The 14,891-nt window shown below is 38.3% G+C and overlaps 1 protein-coding gene across 1 annotated transcript in view; it reads right to left on the bottom strand.

Moving 5' to 3' along the window:
• LOC137265540 (protein mono-ADP-ribosyltransferase PARP14-like) overlaps positions 1 to 14,870 on the bottom strand; it is a 31,296-nt gene extending 16,426 nt beyond the window's left edge. The window contains exons 1-12 of the mRNA XM_067800959.1: positions 14,441 to 14,870; positions 12,289 to 12,407; positions 9,847 to 10,411; positions 9,387 to 9,581; positions 8,413 to 8,655; positions 6,508 to 6,750; positions 4,615 to 6,309; positions 3,928 to 4,434; positions 3,573 to 3,637; positions 2,495 to 2,752; positions 1,232 to 1,453; positions 131 to 182 (exon numbers count right to left, since the gene is read on the bottom strand). Coding sequence (XP_067657060.1) covers positions 131 to 182; positions 1,232 to 1,453; positions 2,495 to 2,752; positions 3,573 to 3,637; positions 3,928 to 4,434; positions 4,615 to 6,309; positions 6,508 to 6,750; positions 8,413 to 8,655; positions 9,387 to 9,581; positions 9,847 to 10,411; positions 12,289 to 12,407; positions 14,441 to 14,666 — 4,390 coding nt within the window. The 5' untranslated portion in view covers positions 14,667 to 14,870. The remainder of the gene's footprint in view (positions 1 to 130; positions 183 to 1,231; positions 1,454 to 2,494; positions 2,753 to 3,572; positions 3,638 to 3,927; positions 4,435 to 4,614; positions 6,310 to 6,507; positions 6,751 to 8,412; positions 8,656 to 9,386; positions 9,582 to 9,846; positions 10,412 to 12,288; positions 12,408 to 14,440) is intronic.
• Positions 14,871 to 14,891: the final 21 nt, after the last annotated feature.

Consider the following 14,891-nt stretch of genomic DNA (forward strand, 5'->3'; position numbering starts at 1 on the left):
ACACAATCTCAGAGTGTAATCATTATCAAGGCTAATCATCGGTACTAGCATGTGTGGTACCTATACATCGTACCATGGGGGCAACAGAAACCAGAGTAGCACTAAACGTAAAGACACATGTACAACTCACGTGAAGTTCTTTGTCCATGAGTTTCCATTTTCTGGACTTTATCCTTAAACACCTGTGTAATCAATATATAGGATCTCCATAAGAAACCTAAACAAATTAGATTATGTTGAGTTGGTTCCAGACCTCTATTTAATCAAAATAACCCAACGTTTTTTTGTGTGTAGACAATGGTACATGTATATTACTTATTGATGTCATGAATTTGAATGTATCCATAAAAATAATAATAAATAAAATAAAAAAAAATAAGAACTTGATAATGTATATCGATCGTCATTTGGAGATCTGGCTGTGAGAAAAGCTGAAGGTGAAGGTCATGCGCATGTACCACATCGTAACTAAGGAAAGCAAGTATTAGTTCCGGGGTTTGCCGATTATCACTTTACCCTCAGCTTCACTGACATTCCAGTTATTACGATGTGGTAAAGAAAAGAGATAAAACCCTTTCCACACCCAGAAGAAATCTCTAGGTTGAAAAACAGTGGAAAAAAGGAAACTTCGGTTAAACAGAAAGAAATAGACCCGCATGGAGGGGAGAACAATTGGCGCACGTAACTGTGGACACCAACTGCTGTTTCCTGGTTTCGCCGATGCCATAACTTTATCCTCGACTTCAATGAAATAACAATTTACCATTCTAGTAATTAACAAATGGCAAATAAAGCTATTATAATTCATTTAAGGACGATATCGATGCCATTATACAATTATCGAAAGTATTTCTATAAACATAATACTCTATCATACTTGTTGATGACTTTTGGATATTTTATCCGGTCTTTTCTTTTTTGATTTGTAGACAACATTGACCTTTCACCTTTAATGTGGTCAGATGGTAATTAAAAGACTACCATATCACAAATCTTCCTAGTTTTGTTAGGTGATCAGCCGTTACATTGGTGATGAACTATTGCTATTTTAAGATAACCTTCACTTAGAATGAGGCTGTGTAATGTATTCTAATTGCTGCATGTACACTGAGCATGTGAAAAATCCATGGAATGCAAACACCCAAATTTGATGAATACTGAAGATGGACTTTAACTCGGTTTATGGTGTACACAAATATTATGATATGATGTAAATGGAAATACACTAAACCTGTATGATCTTCTTATTCTTGGGATACAGGATAACTCTAATGTCTGTTAGGGATGTCCCTGGGTTCTGGGCCCAGAAATCGTGTACAGCTGTTAACATAGCCTCAGCTGCCAGATCTTGGGGATATCCAGCTTGCCCTGAACCAAGTGCTGGCATTGCGATACTTGAACAGTTGTGTCTGCCAGCGGCTGTTAAACAATCCTTCACCATGTCTGTGACATCCTGCAAAAACAATTTGTTAGGTTCAACTAAAATTCACAAAGAGACGTTTGTATCGAGTGAGGACTGGCATAGTCATGTCCATCAACAGAAAAAAAATCTAAATGCAATGCCACGTGTACTGTTAGTAACATCACCTGCGCTTTATGGCGATGTGTGTATTTATTTCCATTTCTGAACATCAACAGGAGGTGTGTAATTAGTAAATATATTTTGAAATATCCCGGGAGGTGGTGTATTGGTGTTTCAATTCAGTTCAGGTGCCTTCTTCGACCATTTGGAGCACTATAATTATACTAGATAGTCCAACCTTTACTTTCATTTTTTGGACTTCACAATCCTTCCAAACTTTCACAATATCCTTACTAGTAAACTTAGGTGGTTTAAATAAATGTTTTACCATAAGACCGTTGCTTTCAGATTGAACCTTTGGCGAGATATTTTATGAGTGAATTAAAATCAACGTGACCATAACACTGTGCTTGAGTGAGTGAGTTAGTGAGTGATTTGAGTTTTACGCAGCACTCAGCAATATTCCAGCTATATGGCGGCGGCCTATAAATAATCGAGTCTGGAACAGACAATCCGGTGATCAACAACATGAGCATCGATCTGCGCAATTGGGAACCGATGATATGTGTCAACCAAGTCAGCGAGGCTGACCACCTGATCCCGTTAGTCGCCTCTTACGACAAGCATAGTCGTCTTTTATGGCAAGCATGGGTTGCTGAAGGCCTATTCTGCCCCGGACCTTCACGGGTCCCATAATACTTTGCACAACCCATAACACTTTGCACAACCATGAGAAGGGAACATGCTTTGTGTTTTTTTTTATGAATTAATTTGACACGTCATTTGATGACATGACTTCAAGAGGAAGTGACTTTGTATGTGTCACTCCAAACTCGAAGGGATAGTAAACCTGTCCCACGAAACACTTATATTTATTTAATTAGAATTATCAAGGAAAATTTCCACAATCCTTTTGGAAGCTCACACCTGTCACCAATGATATTAATTAGTTTTTGTCTAATACAGCTTTACCTTTGGCACAGTTGTCTGTTGCGACTGAAGGAACAACGGCCATGTAGGTGGTGAGAATGGCTTCAAATAAACATGATACACCTTTTTGCAGGTCAGCTTGAAACCAGACGTGACAACAATTGGACCAGGTTTTTGGCCTCTCTCTCTCTGACAGGCAGCCTGTAATTCTGGTCCCCCGACTTCAACAAGTCTCCTCGCCACTGGCCCTTCATTCTGTAAATCCATTTGCTTGCTCCTTGTAGTGACAATAACATCTACCTGGAACACAATGAACAAAATCTTACTTGTCTCCTCTAATTCCTCGACGACTTGGTATGGAAGGAATAAGAGTCTGCTGCGGCTCCTATGGAATGCCCTTTACCTGTTTACGCCGCCAATGCAGACTGGACAGGAAATGGTCGCAGCTACGTGACTGCGTTACAGATGGAAGTCGGTCCAGAGTTAGCAGTGTTTGTGTTTATCGACGTAGGGGAAAGCGACCGAAACTGCGTTCAAGAAGGTGATATCTACGGTGGGAGCATCGCCATGGCATGGAGCGGAAGTTGTGGACAACGCAAGGCCTCACACTGGCAAGATTGCTCGAGAATACTTCCACAACGTTAGCGTCAATGTATGGCCGCGTTCTAACTGACTACCTAACTGACATTCTCTGAGATCATCTTGATGCGACAGCTGAATCAGCTTGTGCCGCCCCAAGTGAACCGATTGGAACTGACTCTTGGATTAACGTCAGAAGATTCTGCTGATGTCATCGGCCGACAGACAATGAGGCTTGTGTTGGCTTGTGCAGATGCCCACAGTGGTCACACTCACTCTTGAAGATGTTCCCTGTGTCCTCTCTTATTATGTGACTCTTTTGCAGTTTTTAATATGACTTTCTCAACGAATTATGGCGAATGCCATGAATTTTCAGGCATTGTTTCGGAAAATGATTTCTGTTTGTAAAACAATTATCATAATGCATCCTCACGTGTATCCTTGGAAACAAATGTTAAGTTGGTGGTAACTGTCTTTTGCCAGGTAGTATATATACAGACGGTGTTAATTATAGGTAATTAAAGATTTCATATATTTATACCTTTTGCTGAGCAATGTCCCCTTCCACCAAGTTTACTTTGTATCCACTTTCCATCCGTGTTTGTGCTACAATGAATATATACAGGTAGAGCACGGGATCAGTGATAGATTTTAAGTACATATGCACTCACGTCCTGCTGCGACATCAAATGATGAATGAAACGGCGTCTTAAAATTCAGCTTTCAATTGATGGCACATTATTGGCCAACATGATCATTGATGAAAATACAAATAAAACAAATATGCAAAGATGAATTGTCAGAAATATAACCTTTTGCGAGTCACTGTGAATATCTAGAATGATTAAGAATTACATGGCGAGGTCTCTCTTTCTCTTAACAGCGCGTGGACATACCTGCTACCCTTCTTGGTAATTTGCGGGCTGAACGATGCACCTGAGCAGCTGCTGCGCCTTGTGATCGTGGTTGTATGAGTACATTTGTTTCCCCCAAGACATTTTGCAGAGATTTTACAAAGCTGTTCACAATTTTGCGTGTGTCTGTGCAGAAATACACATCTTTGATTGTACTGGATTTACGTTCCTGAAGGTAGTCTATTACTGCAGCTGTTATAACCTTTGTGGCAGCATCTGTGGGATATTCAAAGATACCAGCACTCACAGCGGGTATTGCAATGGAACTACCCCCACGTCCGTCTGTAAGTTCCAGACTTTTGGTGACGGCTTCTCGCAGGTGCTCCTTTTCTTTCTTCTTGCCTCCTTCCCATTTTGGCCCGACAGCATGCACAATGAAGTCACAGCTACCTTTAAGTTTTCCTGGACCAGACACCATGGCATCTCCATCCAAAACCTGACCATAGGTAGTCACATGTCTGTCACACTCCTCTTGTATTTCTTGTCCACCTGAAATTAGTCCCAAATTCAATTTTGTTTTTATTTTTTTGACAGATCCACCTTGCCGTATTGATCATTTGTTTAACTCTGTATGCATTTGTACATTCAGTTGCCCTATAGTATACAACCAACAATCAAACTAAAACTAATATGGGACATGATGCATTTAATTTGAAAAATTGGCATTACCTTTGTCAACTATGTATTTGGCAAGGCCTCCACAGTGATCCAGTCTGCCGTTAGCAGCATTGACAATGGCACTGACTTTCATGGTGGTAATGTCACCTTCTCGTACATACAGCTTTCTTCCACCTGCTATGTTGGAGACAGCCACTATGGTAGATGCTGGCTGTGGACTGGCTGCTGCATTTTGTCCTGTTTCTTCTTCCTTCTCTTTCTCCTCCTCATTAATAACTTCAATCATACACCTTTCTTTCTTTTCGACAAGAGAGACTATCCTACAACCTTTGTCTTTTTCCAGCATCCTGGCCATGCCAGCCTTCTGTAGTAGTTCCCTATGGGTTTGGACCTTATCAGCAAGGGAGGTAAGTTGCTTTCGGCACTGGTCTATTCCTTCTTTTGAGCCATTAATAATAAATTCCGCACCGTTGTCCGGACATACAATTCGGACATGATAGTCCTTCATATCTTTAGCAATTTTTTCCACTTGGTCTTTGTAGTGGGTCAGGAGGAATCTGTGCACTCCTCTGGGAAACTTTAGACATGTCTCCTTAACTGTGTTACATGACAAAAACTCGGTTACTTCAGCATACACACTTTCCACATCATCCTTTAACCCAGCAATGAGAAGATAATCTTTGTCTTGGACATTGTGAATACTGAAGGTGTCGGATAAATAGTCAACCAACGATTTCTGAAAGCTTGCCCACGATTCCGATTGCATCACTAACTGCATTTTTCCTTCAAGGAGAACAATTCTTTCCACCACAATACGAAGTAGTATTTCAGTAAATCGCCCTAGGTTTTCTTTACTTGTTGATATTACTTCTAGTGATGACTCTTTTGTATGCCATGATGCTTCAATTCCAGCTCTCTTCAGTTCTTCCCTGACTCTGTCCTCAACTGCCTTTTTCTGAAGCACAGCCAGCTGCTGTGGGGAAATGTGCTCAATCACTGAAGTTTGTGTTCCATTTGCACGTTTATACAATTGAATCGTTGCTTCTTTCACAGACGCCTCTGGACCAGACAGACTGATCACATTTCCATCATACCTGACATTCACTCCTGAGAATTGTTTCATTTCCTTATTCATAAAACACTCCCGAAGAAATTTGACTTTAAGAGGTGAAGATTTCACTTCTTCATTTACGGTTTTATTCAAGCCTTTTGGAGACATTCTATCTGCAATGTGTTTCTCAATATCTTGTTTGATTTCACTGGCTTTTGAGGGAATACCAACAATTGCTAGGGCCTGCTTGTCAGTGAACATCTTCGCCTCTGTTTCATCAACATGAATCTGTTTCACCACTGTATCAACGTTGTCCTGCAATTCTTTGGGAATTTGAACTGAAAACTGAAGAACAAATTCATTGATGGCTGACCTGGTCAAATCTTGAACATCTATTCCACCAGCAGCCTCGCTCCCTAATTTCCGGACAACGAACACTTGGTTAGACTCATTCAGCTCCAGTGACACTCCGGAAGCACGTAGTCTTTCTTGAATGTTTCTCAGTACCTTGGATGACTTCTTGAGAAACCGTGGTACAAGTTGGTGAACCCCTTCAACAAGTACACGACCGGACATCGGGGATGATGTAGCTTCAGAGAATTCGGAAGACTGCCGTCCTATGCATTTGTGATGGAGATGAACTTTTATATTTTGTTCTCCAAGTGTGTGCACTCTTGAGCTGATCTGTTCAACAACTAAGGAAACAAATAAATTACGTTTTAAGGGATGAATTTGTATCTTTCATACCATCTTCACTAATCACTAATCGATCAATATTATTGAAGCCATCACGATAATACGGATATAGGACATACCAGTGATCTATACTAAATTCAAGTTTAGATTTTACTATTGGTCTTAATTAGATCAATTATTACTATGTTCTTCCTCACCTGTGTGGTCAGCAAAATGGACAAGGTAGCATCCATCTTGACCTACACCCTCAACTTTGACTACTTCCGTATTCATATCATTGCCGCATTTCCGTGTTTCAAAGTAATCCGAAATTGTTCCCTGGGAAATTGACACTGGGACACGCTCAACCATCAGTACCTTGGTGGCAGGTACTTTAGACACTGTGACAACTTTTCTTTGGAATGGTTTCAGGTTACACGCTGACTGAAGTTTGGGTATGTCTGAAAGAAGGATGTTGTCTCCTTTGTGACCGTTGGAAGTCGAGTAGGTAATAGTTATAGCATCCCAGGGTAAAACTGTATGTATGTATGTGTGTATGTGTGTGTGTGTGTGTGTGTGTGTGTGTGTGTGTGTGTGTATGTATGTATGTATGCATCCATGCATGCATGTACGTAATATATGCATGCATGCATGTATGTAAAATATGTAATTCATGTTATGTATGTATGTACGTATGTATGTCTGTGAGTGTGCATATGTATGTATATATCTACGTATGTATGTATGTGTGTGTGCATATGTGTGTATGTATGTCTGTGTGTGTGTATGTATGTATGCATGTATGTATGTGTATCTGTGTGTATGTCTGTCTGTATGTCTGTCTGTATGTATGTATGTATGTATGTATGTATGTATGTATGTATGTATGTATGTGTGTGTGTGTTTGAATGTATGTATGTATGTATGCATGCATGCATGCATGTGTGTGTGTGTGTGTATGTATGTATGTATGTATGTATGTATGTATGTATGTGTGCATATGTATGTATGTATGTACGTATGTATGTCTGTGTGTGTGTATGTATGTATGTATGTGTGTATGTATGTATGTGTGTGTGTGTGTATGTATGTATGTATATATGTGTCTGTATGTATGTATGTATGTATGTATGTGTGTGTCTGTCTGTCTGTCTGTCTGTCTGTCTGTCTGAATGTATGTATGTATGTATGTATGTATGTATGTATGTATGTATGTATGTATGTATGTATGTGTGTGCATATGTATGTATGTGTGTGTGCATATGTATGTATGTATGTCTGTGTGTGTATACATGTATGTATGTATGTATGTATGTATGTGTGTATGTATGTGTGTATGTATGTATGTATGTATGTGTGTGTGTCTGTCTGTCTGTATGTATGCATGTATGTATGTATGCATGCATGCATGCATGTATGTGTGTGTGTCTGTCTGTATGTATGAATGTATGTAGGTATGTCTGTCTGTCTGTAAGTATGTATGTCTGTCTGTCTGTATGCATGCATGCAAGTAATGTATGTATGTATGTATGTATGTATGTATGCATGTATGTATCTCTGTATGTCTGTGAGTGTGTGTGTGTATGTATGTATGTATGTATGTATGTATGTATGTATGTATGTATGTATGTATGTATGTATGTATGCATGCATGCATGCATGTATGTATGATATGAAGTCGGCATCTGCATTTAATGCATTTCATTTATAAGAATTAAACGTATACCGGACAAAAATAGTTAGGGATATATGTACATTTTGAAATTATGAATGATGATCTATCCATTTATTGACACACTAATAAAATACCAATTATAAAACTATCAATATCCCTAACGTATTTTGTCCAGTGTATTTGCAAACTCTGTAAACTACTGATATAACGAACTCAAAAAGACCATTTGCAACAGGAGTTGGTTATACACATTTCGACTAAAACATGTGGCACAACAACGTACGGTAGGGATATACAACTTCTTTATATTTTACAACACGTCGTTTCGTCCCACGTTGTCCCTTCACAAGGTGTATGGTAATATGATTTACAAAACGAAATAGCCCAGAAACGTTGTGTTGTAAATAATAATAAAGAAGTTGTAAACCTGTATCGTAGGTGAACTTACCAACGGGGCCGTTGAACGTTACTAACAATGCATCATCTTTCTCTCCTTTGCTAAGGCTCTTCACATCAACGTTGGCCCGTGCTTCCATATAAATGGATAACTCCAGTGAGCCCTCATCGTGGTGTGCACCTGGGTACTTCAAGAGAACTTTGTCCACATAGACTGGCAAGGGCGTGTGAGGTTTTATTTCCGCTTCTTCCTTTGCTATGGTAACTTTGCCCATCTCCACGAGCCTCTGTGCTACTGTAAATATTCGAGGACACGTATTATTGAAAATGCACGTATCTAAACCTAGTTATAATTTCACACGCCTCTAAACCTCACTCAAACATTTATGTTAAAGGATAGGTTGCGAATACCGAAACTAAAACATTCTAAAAACTGTTTATCACATATCTGTGTAAGTAAGTAAGTAAGTAAGTAAGTAAGTAAGTAAGTAAGTAAGTAAGTAAGTACTTTGTCGTTTATGGAATTCACAATGTGTGCAAAAATAACCGCCATAAAACACTGTCCACTGTGATGCGTTAGGTGCAAATACTGAGGAATCCACATTACCTGTGATTTTAATAGAATGGTGATGCATTGCATTGGACCATTGTAGTCTAAGTTGAAACTAGTTGTGACGGTTTGGTTTACGGCACCTTTTCATGGAGTATTGTATAGATGCAAGTAACATGGAGTATTGTATAAATGCAAGTAACGGCCTAGAGAGGCAATTGTGCTTGTTATAAAGTATGGACACGATAGTTACAAATACATGCACATGTGACATTAAAGTATGGACACGACAGTTACAAATACATGCACATGTGACATTAAAGTATGGACACGACAGTTACAAATACATGCACATGTGACATTAAAGTATGGACACGACACTTACAAATACATGCACATGTGACATTAAAGTGTGGACACGACACTTACAAATACATGCATTGGTGACATTAAAGTATCAAACCAAGGACACATACCTGCAGGGTTTGTGAATGAAATGACAAGCATGTTGTTTTCCTGGTCGTGCTCGAAGTTTTCTACATCTCCCCCTCCTCGTCTTTCATTTTCAAAATAGAACTTGTACTTGTCCAAACTTCCTGAATCGAAGTCACACCCATGAACCTCAATCGCTTTTCTTGTATTCATTTCGTCGGGATATTTCAGGTTGTGAACTGAAGGGATAAACGTTAATTACACTTGTATGGAATGGAAAAAAACATGAAATAAACTGTATTAACTGTTTAGTGACATACACTTTCCTTTTGCCATTTAAGATTTGATTTTTTAAACTTTATTTACACTTCACTCGAATGACAAAAAAACACTCATCTGTCCAAAGTGGTTGGTCACATACAAATGGACATTGGGAACTTGCGAGTTTTCAGGTTCTAAGAGTCGGAAATCATGCAAACATAAACGGACTTGAATTGTTCTCACCTATATGGTGTGGGGTGTTTTCTGGAGGACTTGCTACAGAACTGACTGGATGATCGACGGAGAGGGGCGATGCCTGCATTCTGTGCGAGGGCGGCTGTAGTCGCGGGGGCGGCTGCAATCGCGGTGGATGTGGCCAAAATTCAAAATTTGGATTAACTGGATCAAGCAAAGGTGGTTGTCCCGGATACCATTGAGGAAAGCGTGGGTTCTGGTAGTGAGGTTGCCAGTAATAAGCCTGATTTGGATCCAAAGGATAAAATGGCCGTTGTGGATGAGCAGGACCTGGAAAACCCGGATGATACACTGGCTGGGAATAAGGAACATCATTAGGATGCACTGACGGAAACCCGTGTGAAGTGTGTTGACTTCCGACTGTGCTAGAATAGTTCCTGTTCAATGACATGAATCCTCCAGACGCACCTGCTCTCGTCCAAATCTGCGGATTTTCCACACTGTAGTTCATGGACTCAAAATCTTGCAAATCTTCTGGAATGTCCTGGCGAAGATGATCATGTTCTGTAGGAGATGAGGAACTATTGTTCGCACTCAGAGAATGCATCGTCCCCTGTAATATGTTTTATTATAATATTAATATTACAATAAAATTATAATACAGTTTACTTAACTTTTTTTAATGTTGAATGTCAGCCACTCAGGCAAAAAATACAGCTATTTGGTTAAAAGAAAACCCTGAACCAATAGATGGATTTCAATTACATAAGCTTTCAGATTAAGAATCTTTTAACGAAAAGAGCATTGTCGTTTATATACGGGTAATGTTTGGATCAGTTTCATTTCTTAATATCATTGAAATGACATATTGATTGAATAATAAGCTATGTTGCTGCATCTCAATACAATATTCTGTCAATAGTTAAAATATCAGGATATATAATCTCTATACAAAATAGCTGCTCTTAGTACTATTTTGTTTGAGAGGTATTATAGAAGTTGGTTTTATAGAGATGACAAACCTTATTTTCACAATAACTACATTTCGGTATAGCTTCAAAAACGTGCTTCAAACGTTTTAAGAAGCTATAGCGAAAATCGCTATTGTGAAAACAAAGAAGTTGATCGTCCATAACGTTTTGAATAAAATAATGATTTTGTTTTTGCAGAACAAGCAATACATACTGTAAAACTTAGCCCTTCAAGTAATAAAATAAAAAAAATACAAGGATGCCAACGTTTTGCTTCCATCCTGTTCTGGCAATTTCAGGAGAAAATTTTGCAGAGCCACTAACGCAGTACTTTCTGAAGCGAAATGACAGTGGTTACAAATAGGTTTTTCAATATGGCTAGCATTGAGGCCGTTTGTAAATCGGATTTGAAACTTTAATACACATTCAGGTGTCAATATTTGTCAGTATCTGCTCCGTTGGTTTAGGGGGTTTGGGGATGGTGTTTACTATGGTTTAAATCACGAACAGATTGTCTTCAACAAACGTTAACTGCATAATGTGACCATCTCACTGTTTAAATCATAAGTAAATCAAAGATGGCTACATGCATGTTGAAATTCCAATTAAAATGACATAAACACGCATGGAACTCATTGTGGTAAGATGCACTCATACAGAATTTCAGCTAAGTAATTTCACATTTCAGTCGAACATGTAGCAGGATTAAAGACAGAGACTACAAAAGCTAACATGACTTCAGACCATGTGAGTTTAACCGAAGACAAACCAGAAGAATGCTAAATGGGTTGTAGCGTTCAGTTTCGTTGCTCGTCTCCATTTCTTATTCCACGATCTCCGTATTGAAACTGACGGTTGTACAAATATCAAACGAGAAAAAAAACCCGGAATTTGCAAACTATGTAACTTAAAACTGGTTGAGGATGAATACCACTTTTCATTTGTTTGCGCACGTATACGATCACTCAGCGAAAAATATATTCCATCATATTATAACTATCTGAACACTACTACAGTGTTATTGTCTTAACAAATTCAAATGTAAACATACCTAGGCTTTATCAGTGTTTAGGAGTTATCACCTGAAGGAACAGTTTGATAAATGAATAAATAAATCAAGAACTACTAAGGATATGATTTAATGTAAATATGTCTATACTCTATGAATTGTATATAATGTATTAATACATCGGGTTGTATCGGGTTGGTTATATAGGCCTGGATTGAAAATTCAGTTTGAAACCGTTTCAGAGACATGAAAGGTCACTTACTGCAAATACCTATGAGAGACCCAGATAGGAATGGGTGATTATGATATTTCATTTCACGCTACTTTTTATCAATATTCCAGTGGGGTACACCAGAAATGGACTCCACGCATTGTATTTTGTTTTCTCATTTTTTACTTCTTTTTTTAACGCTGTCACACACTGCACTCAGATGGGGAATCAAACCTGGGTCTTAGGCGTAACGTGCGAAGTCTTTAACCGCTAGACTACTCCATAGCTCCTTTACATGCCTGAGGTTCCGGTGCGGGGTTTTTCCATTCTGGTGGCACATCCTGAATTCCACAAGGTGATACAGTGAGCTGACATCCTAGGTACAGAGGAAATACCTTGCCCATGATTGCAGTTGCATCTGCAATAGTTATTGGGGTGAAAATAAATGTCTTTAAAACTACAGATTTCATTTACTGTTGGTCTTTTATGAATGATTTTCTGGCTAAATGTCCGCAAAAAAGTCATAAACCCTTTACTTAACATTGCCGTCTTATGATAAAAATATATATATTTTATTTTCACTTTATTTTTCGTACAAAGTCAATGTAAAGTGAAAAGTCCACCATTTCCTGACAATTCCTGGAATTCTGACATTGGTCTTTCAGATGTACAGATATATGAAATAAAAGTAATAAAGAGCATCTCCTGTATGTCTTAACAACAAACCCTATGCTGCTACAGGAAGATAATGGCTTTACAGCAAAAAAACAACAGCAAACAATATAAAAAAACAAAACAAAAAACCAAAAACAAAACAAACAAAAACAAACACAACCCCAAACAAACAAAGCAAACAAACAAAAAAACAAAAACATCCCCCACGCCCCCAACCCCCAACCACCACACACACACCCCCAAACCTCTATTTTGTATAGGAAACTCAATGTTTTACTGTACAAAACATGTGTTTTTGCCCAGGAAATGTATGTTTTACAGTCTGGCTACTCCCCACTGTACACATGACAGATATGAGAGTAAATCTGAGTTTGCACACTTTAGCACAGTATAACCCAGTCAGGTGTGTATAAAAAATTGTATGACCTCACAGTAAATCAGCTGTAGTTTGTATGACTGTATGTCTTTGCAGAACAAAACTTGTGTTTTATATTACAGGAAACTGAATCTGTATGTCCTCATAAGGTATGTGTCTTCACAGTACAACATCTATGTTTTTCATACAAATCTGTAAACCCTATATTTTTCATAGGAGGTGGATTTTTTTCTAAGTAAAAAAGTACGTTTTGCATAGGAAACTCTATGTCTGTACCGTACTAAACCGCTGTTTTGTACAGGAAACTTTGAATGCATTTACAACAGCAAATCTATGTTTTGTACGGGAAACTGAATGTCTTTACGGCACAAATTCTGTCTTGTATAGGAAACCGAATGTCTTCACAGTACAAAACCTGTGATTTGCATAGAACAGTGCGTGTGTGTGTGTGTGTGTGCGTGTGCGTGTGCGTGTGCGTGTGTGTTGTTGTTGTTGTTGCTGTTTTGTTATCACAACACAAAAAATCGTGTTTTGTAATGGAAACTGTATCTTTTGACATGTAAACTGTATCTTTTGACATCACACAAATTGTGTTTTTTATGGGAAACTGAATGTCGTGGAAACAGTATGGTTTTACAGTATAAAACATGTGTTTAGTATAGGAAACCCTTCGTCTTTACAATACAAAATATACGCTTTGTACCAAAAATGGTATTTGTTTCTTTTGTCTTTTCAGTAAGTAACTGCTTGTCCTTTCAGAACAAAACCTGTGTTTTGTGTAGAAAACTGTAGGTTTTCACTACATAAAACCTTAGTTTTGTATAGGAAACTGAATGTCTAAACAGCACAAAACCAATCTTTAGTAAAGGAAACCCTATACGAAATATATGCTTTGTACCAGAAACAAAGTATTTGTTTCTTTTGTCTTTTCTGTAGGTAAATGCATGTCCTTTCAGAACAAAATCTATGTTTTGAATAGGCGACTGTATGTCTTTACAACACAAAACATGTTTTGTGTCTGAAACAAAATGTCTTCACAGCACAAATCCTCTGTTTTCTATAGGAAATTGTATAGGACCACAACACAAAACGTGTGTTTCGTAAAGGAAACTGTATGTCTTTGCAACATAAGCCTGTGCTTTGTATAGGAAACTGTACAAAAACCTTTGTTTTGAATAGGAAACTGTATATCTTTACAATGGAAAATTTGTGTTTGTTTTAGAAAACTGAAGGTATATACAGCTTAAAACGTGTTTTTGTGTCGGGACATCTGTGTCTTTGGCAATTTTCCAATGTTCTCAGATCTTGGATGCATTTTCCAGTCCTCTGAGCCCCCATTCTGTCTCACTAGTCTGTGTACGCCCTGTAATATATATGACAAATATTAGAGTAAATCTCACCTTCCGAACTGTGGCACAGTATAACCCAGTCAGGTGTGTTCGTGGCAGACAAGCTGTGTAGTTGGCAGATTTTTATATTCTGTATACCAGCGTAATTGTTCAGTAGGCGTTGTATATCCTCATGGGGGTTAGGAGTTTGAGGAAAGCCTTGTATAAGAACACAACGTTGGTGTATTGCGTCTTCCATATTGTATACCTGTCTACTTTCTCTTTCGCTTTGCCTCATTTCCCTTCGTCATACACTGATATAACTAATACAATTAGCATAGCAATAGTGTATATATATATTGTCACACTCGCCATGAATTGATATATATATATATATTTGAACTTCTCGGCGTGCCCCAATGTATATACTGATAAAAGTTCCTGTGGTGTTAAAGACCTCCAAATACTCAAAGAAGTTTCATAAAAGCACCAGTAAACAAATGCTTTGTTGTAAGGGGCTTTT

The sequence above is a fragment of the Haliotis asinina genome, chromosome 15, assembly GCF_037392515.1.
Source record: "Haliotis asinina isolate JCU_RB_2024 chromosome 15, JCU_Hal_asi_v2, whole genome shotgun sequence".
NCBI lineage: Eukaryota > Metazoa > Mollusca > Gastropoda > Lepetellida > Haliotidae > Haliotis > Haliotis asinina.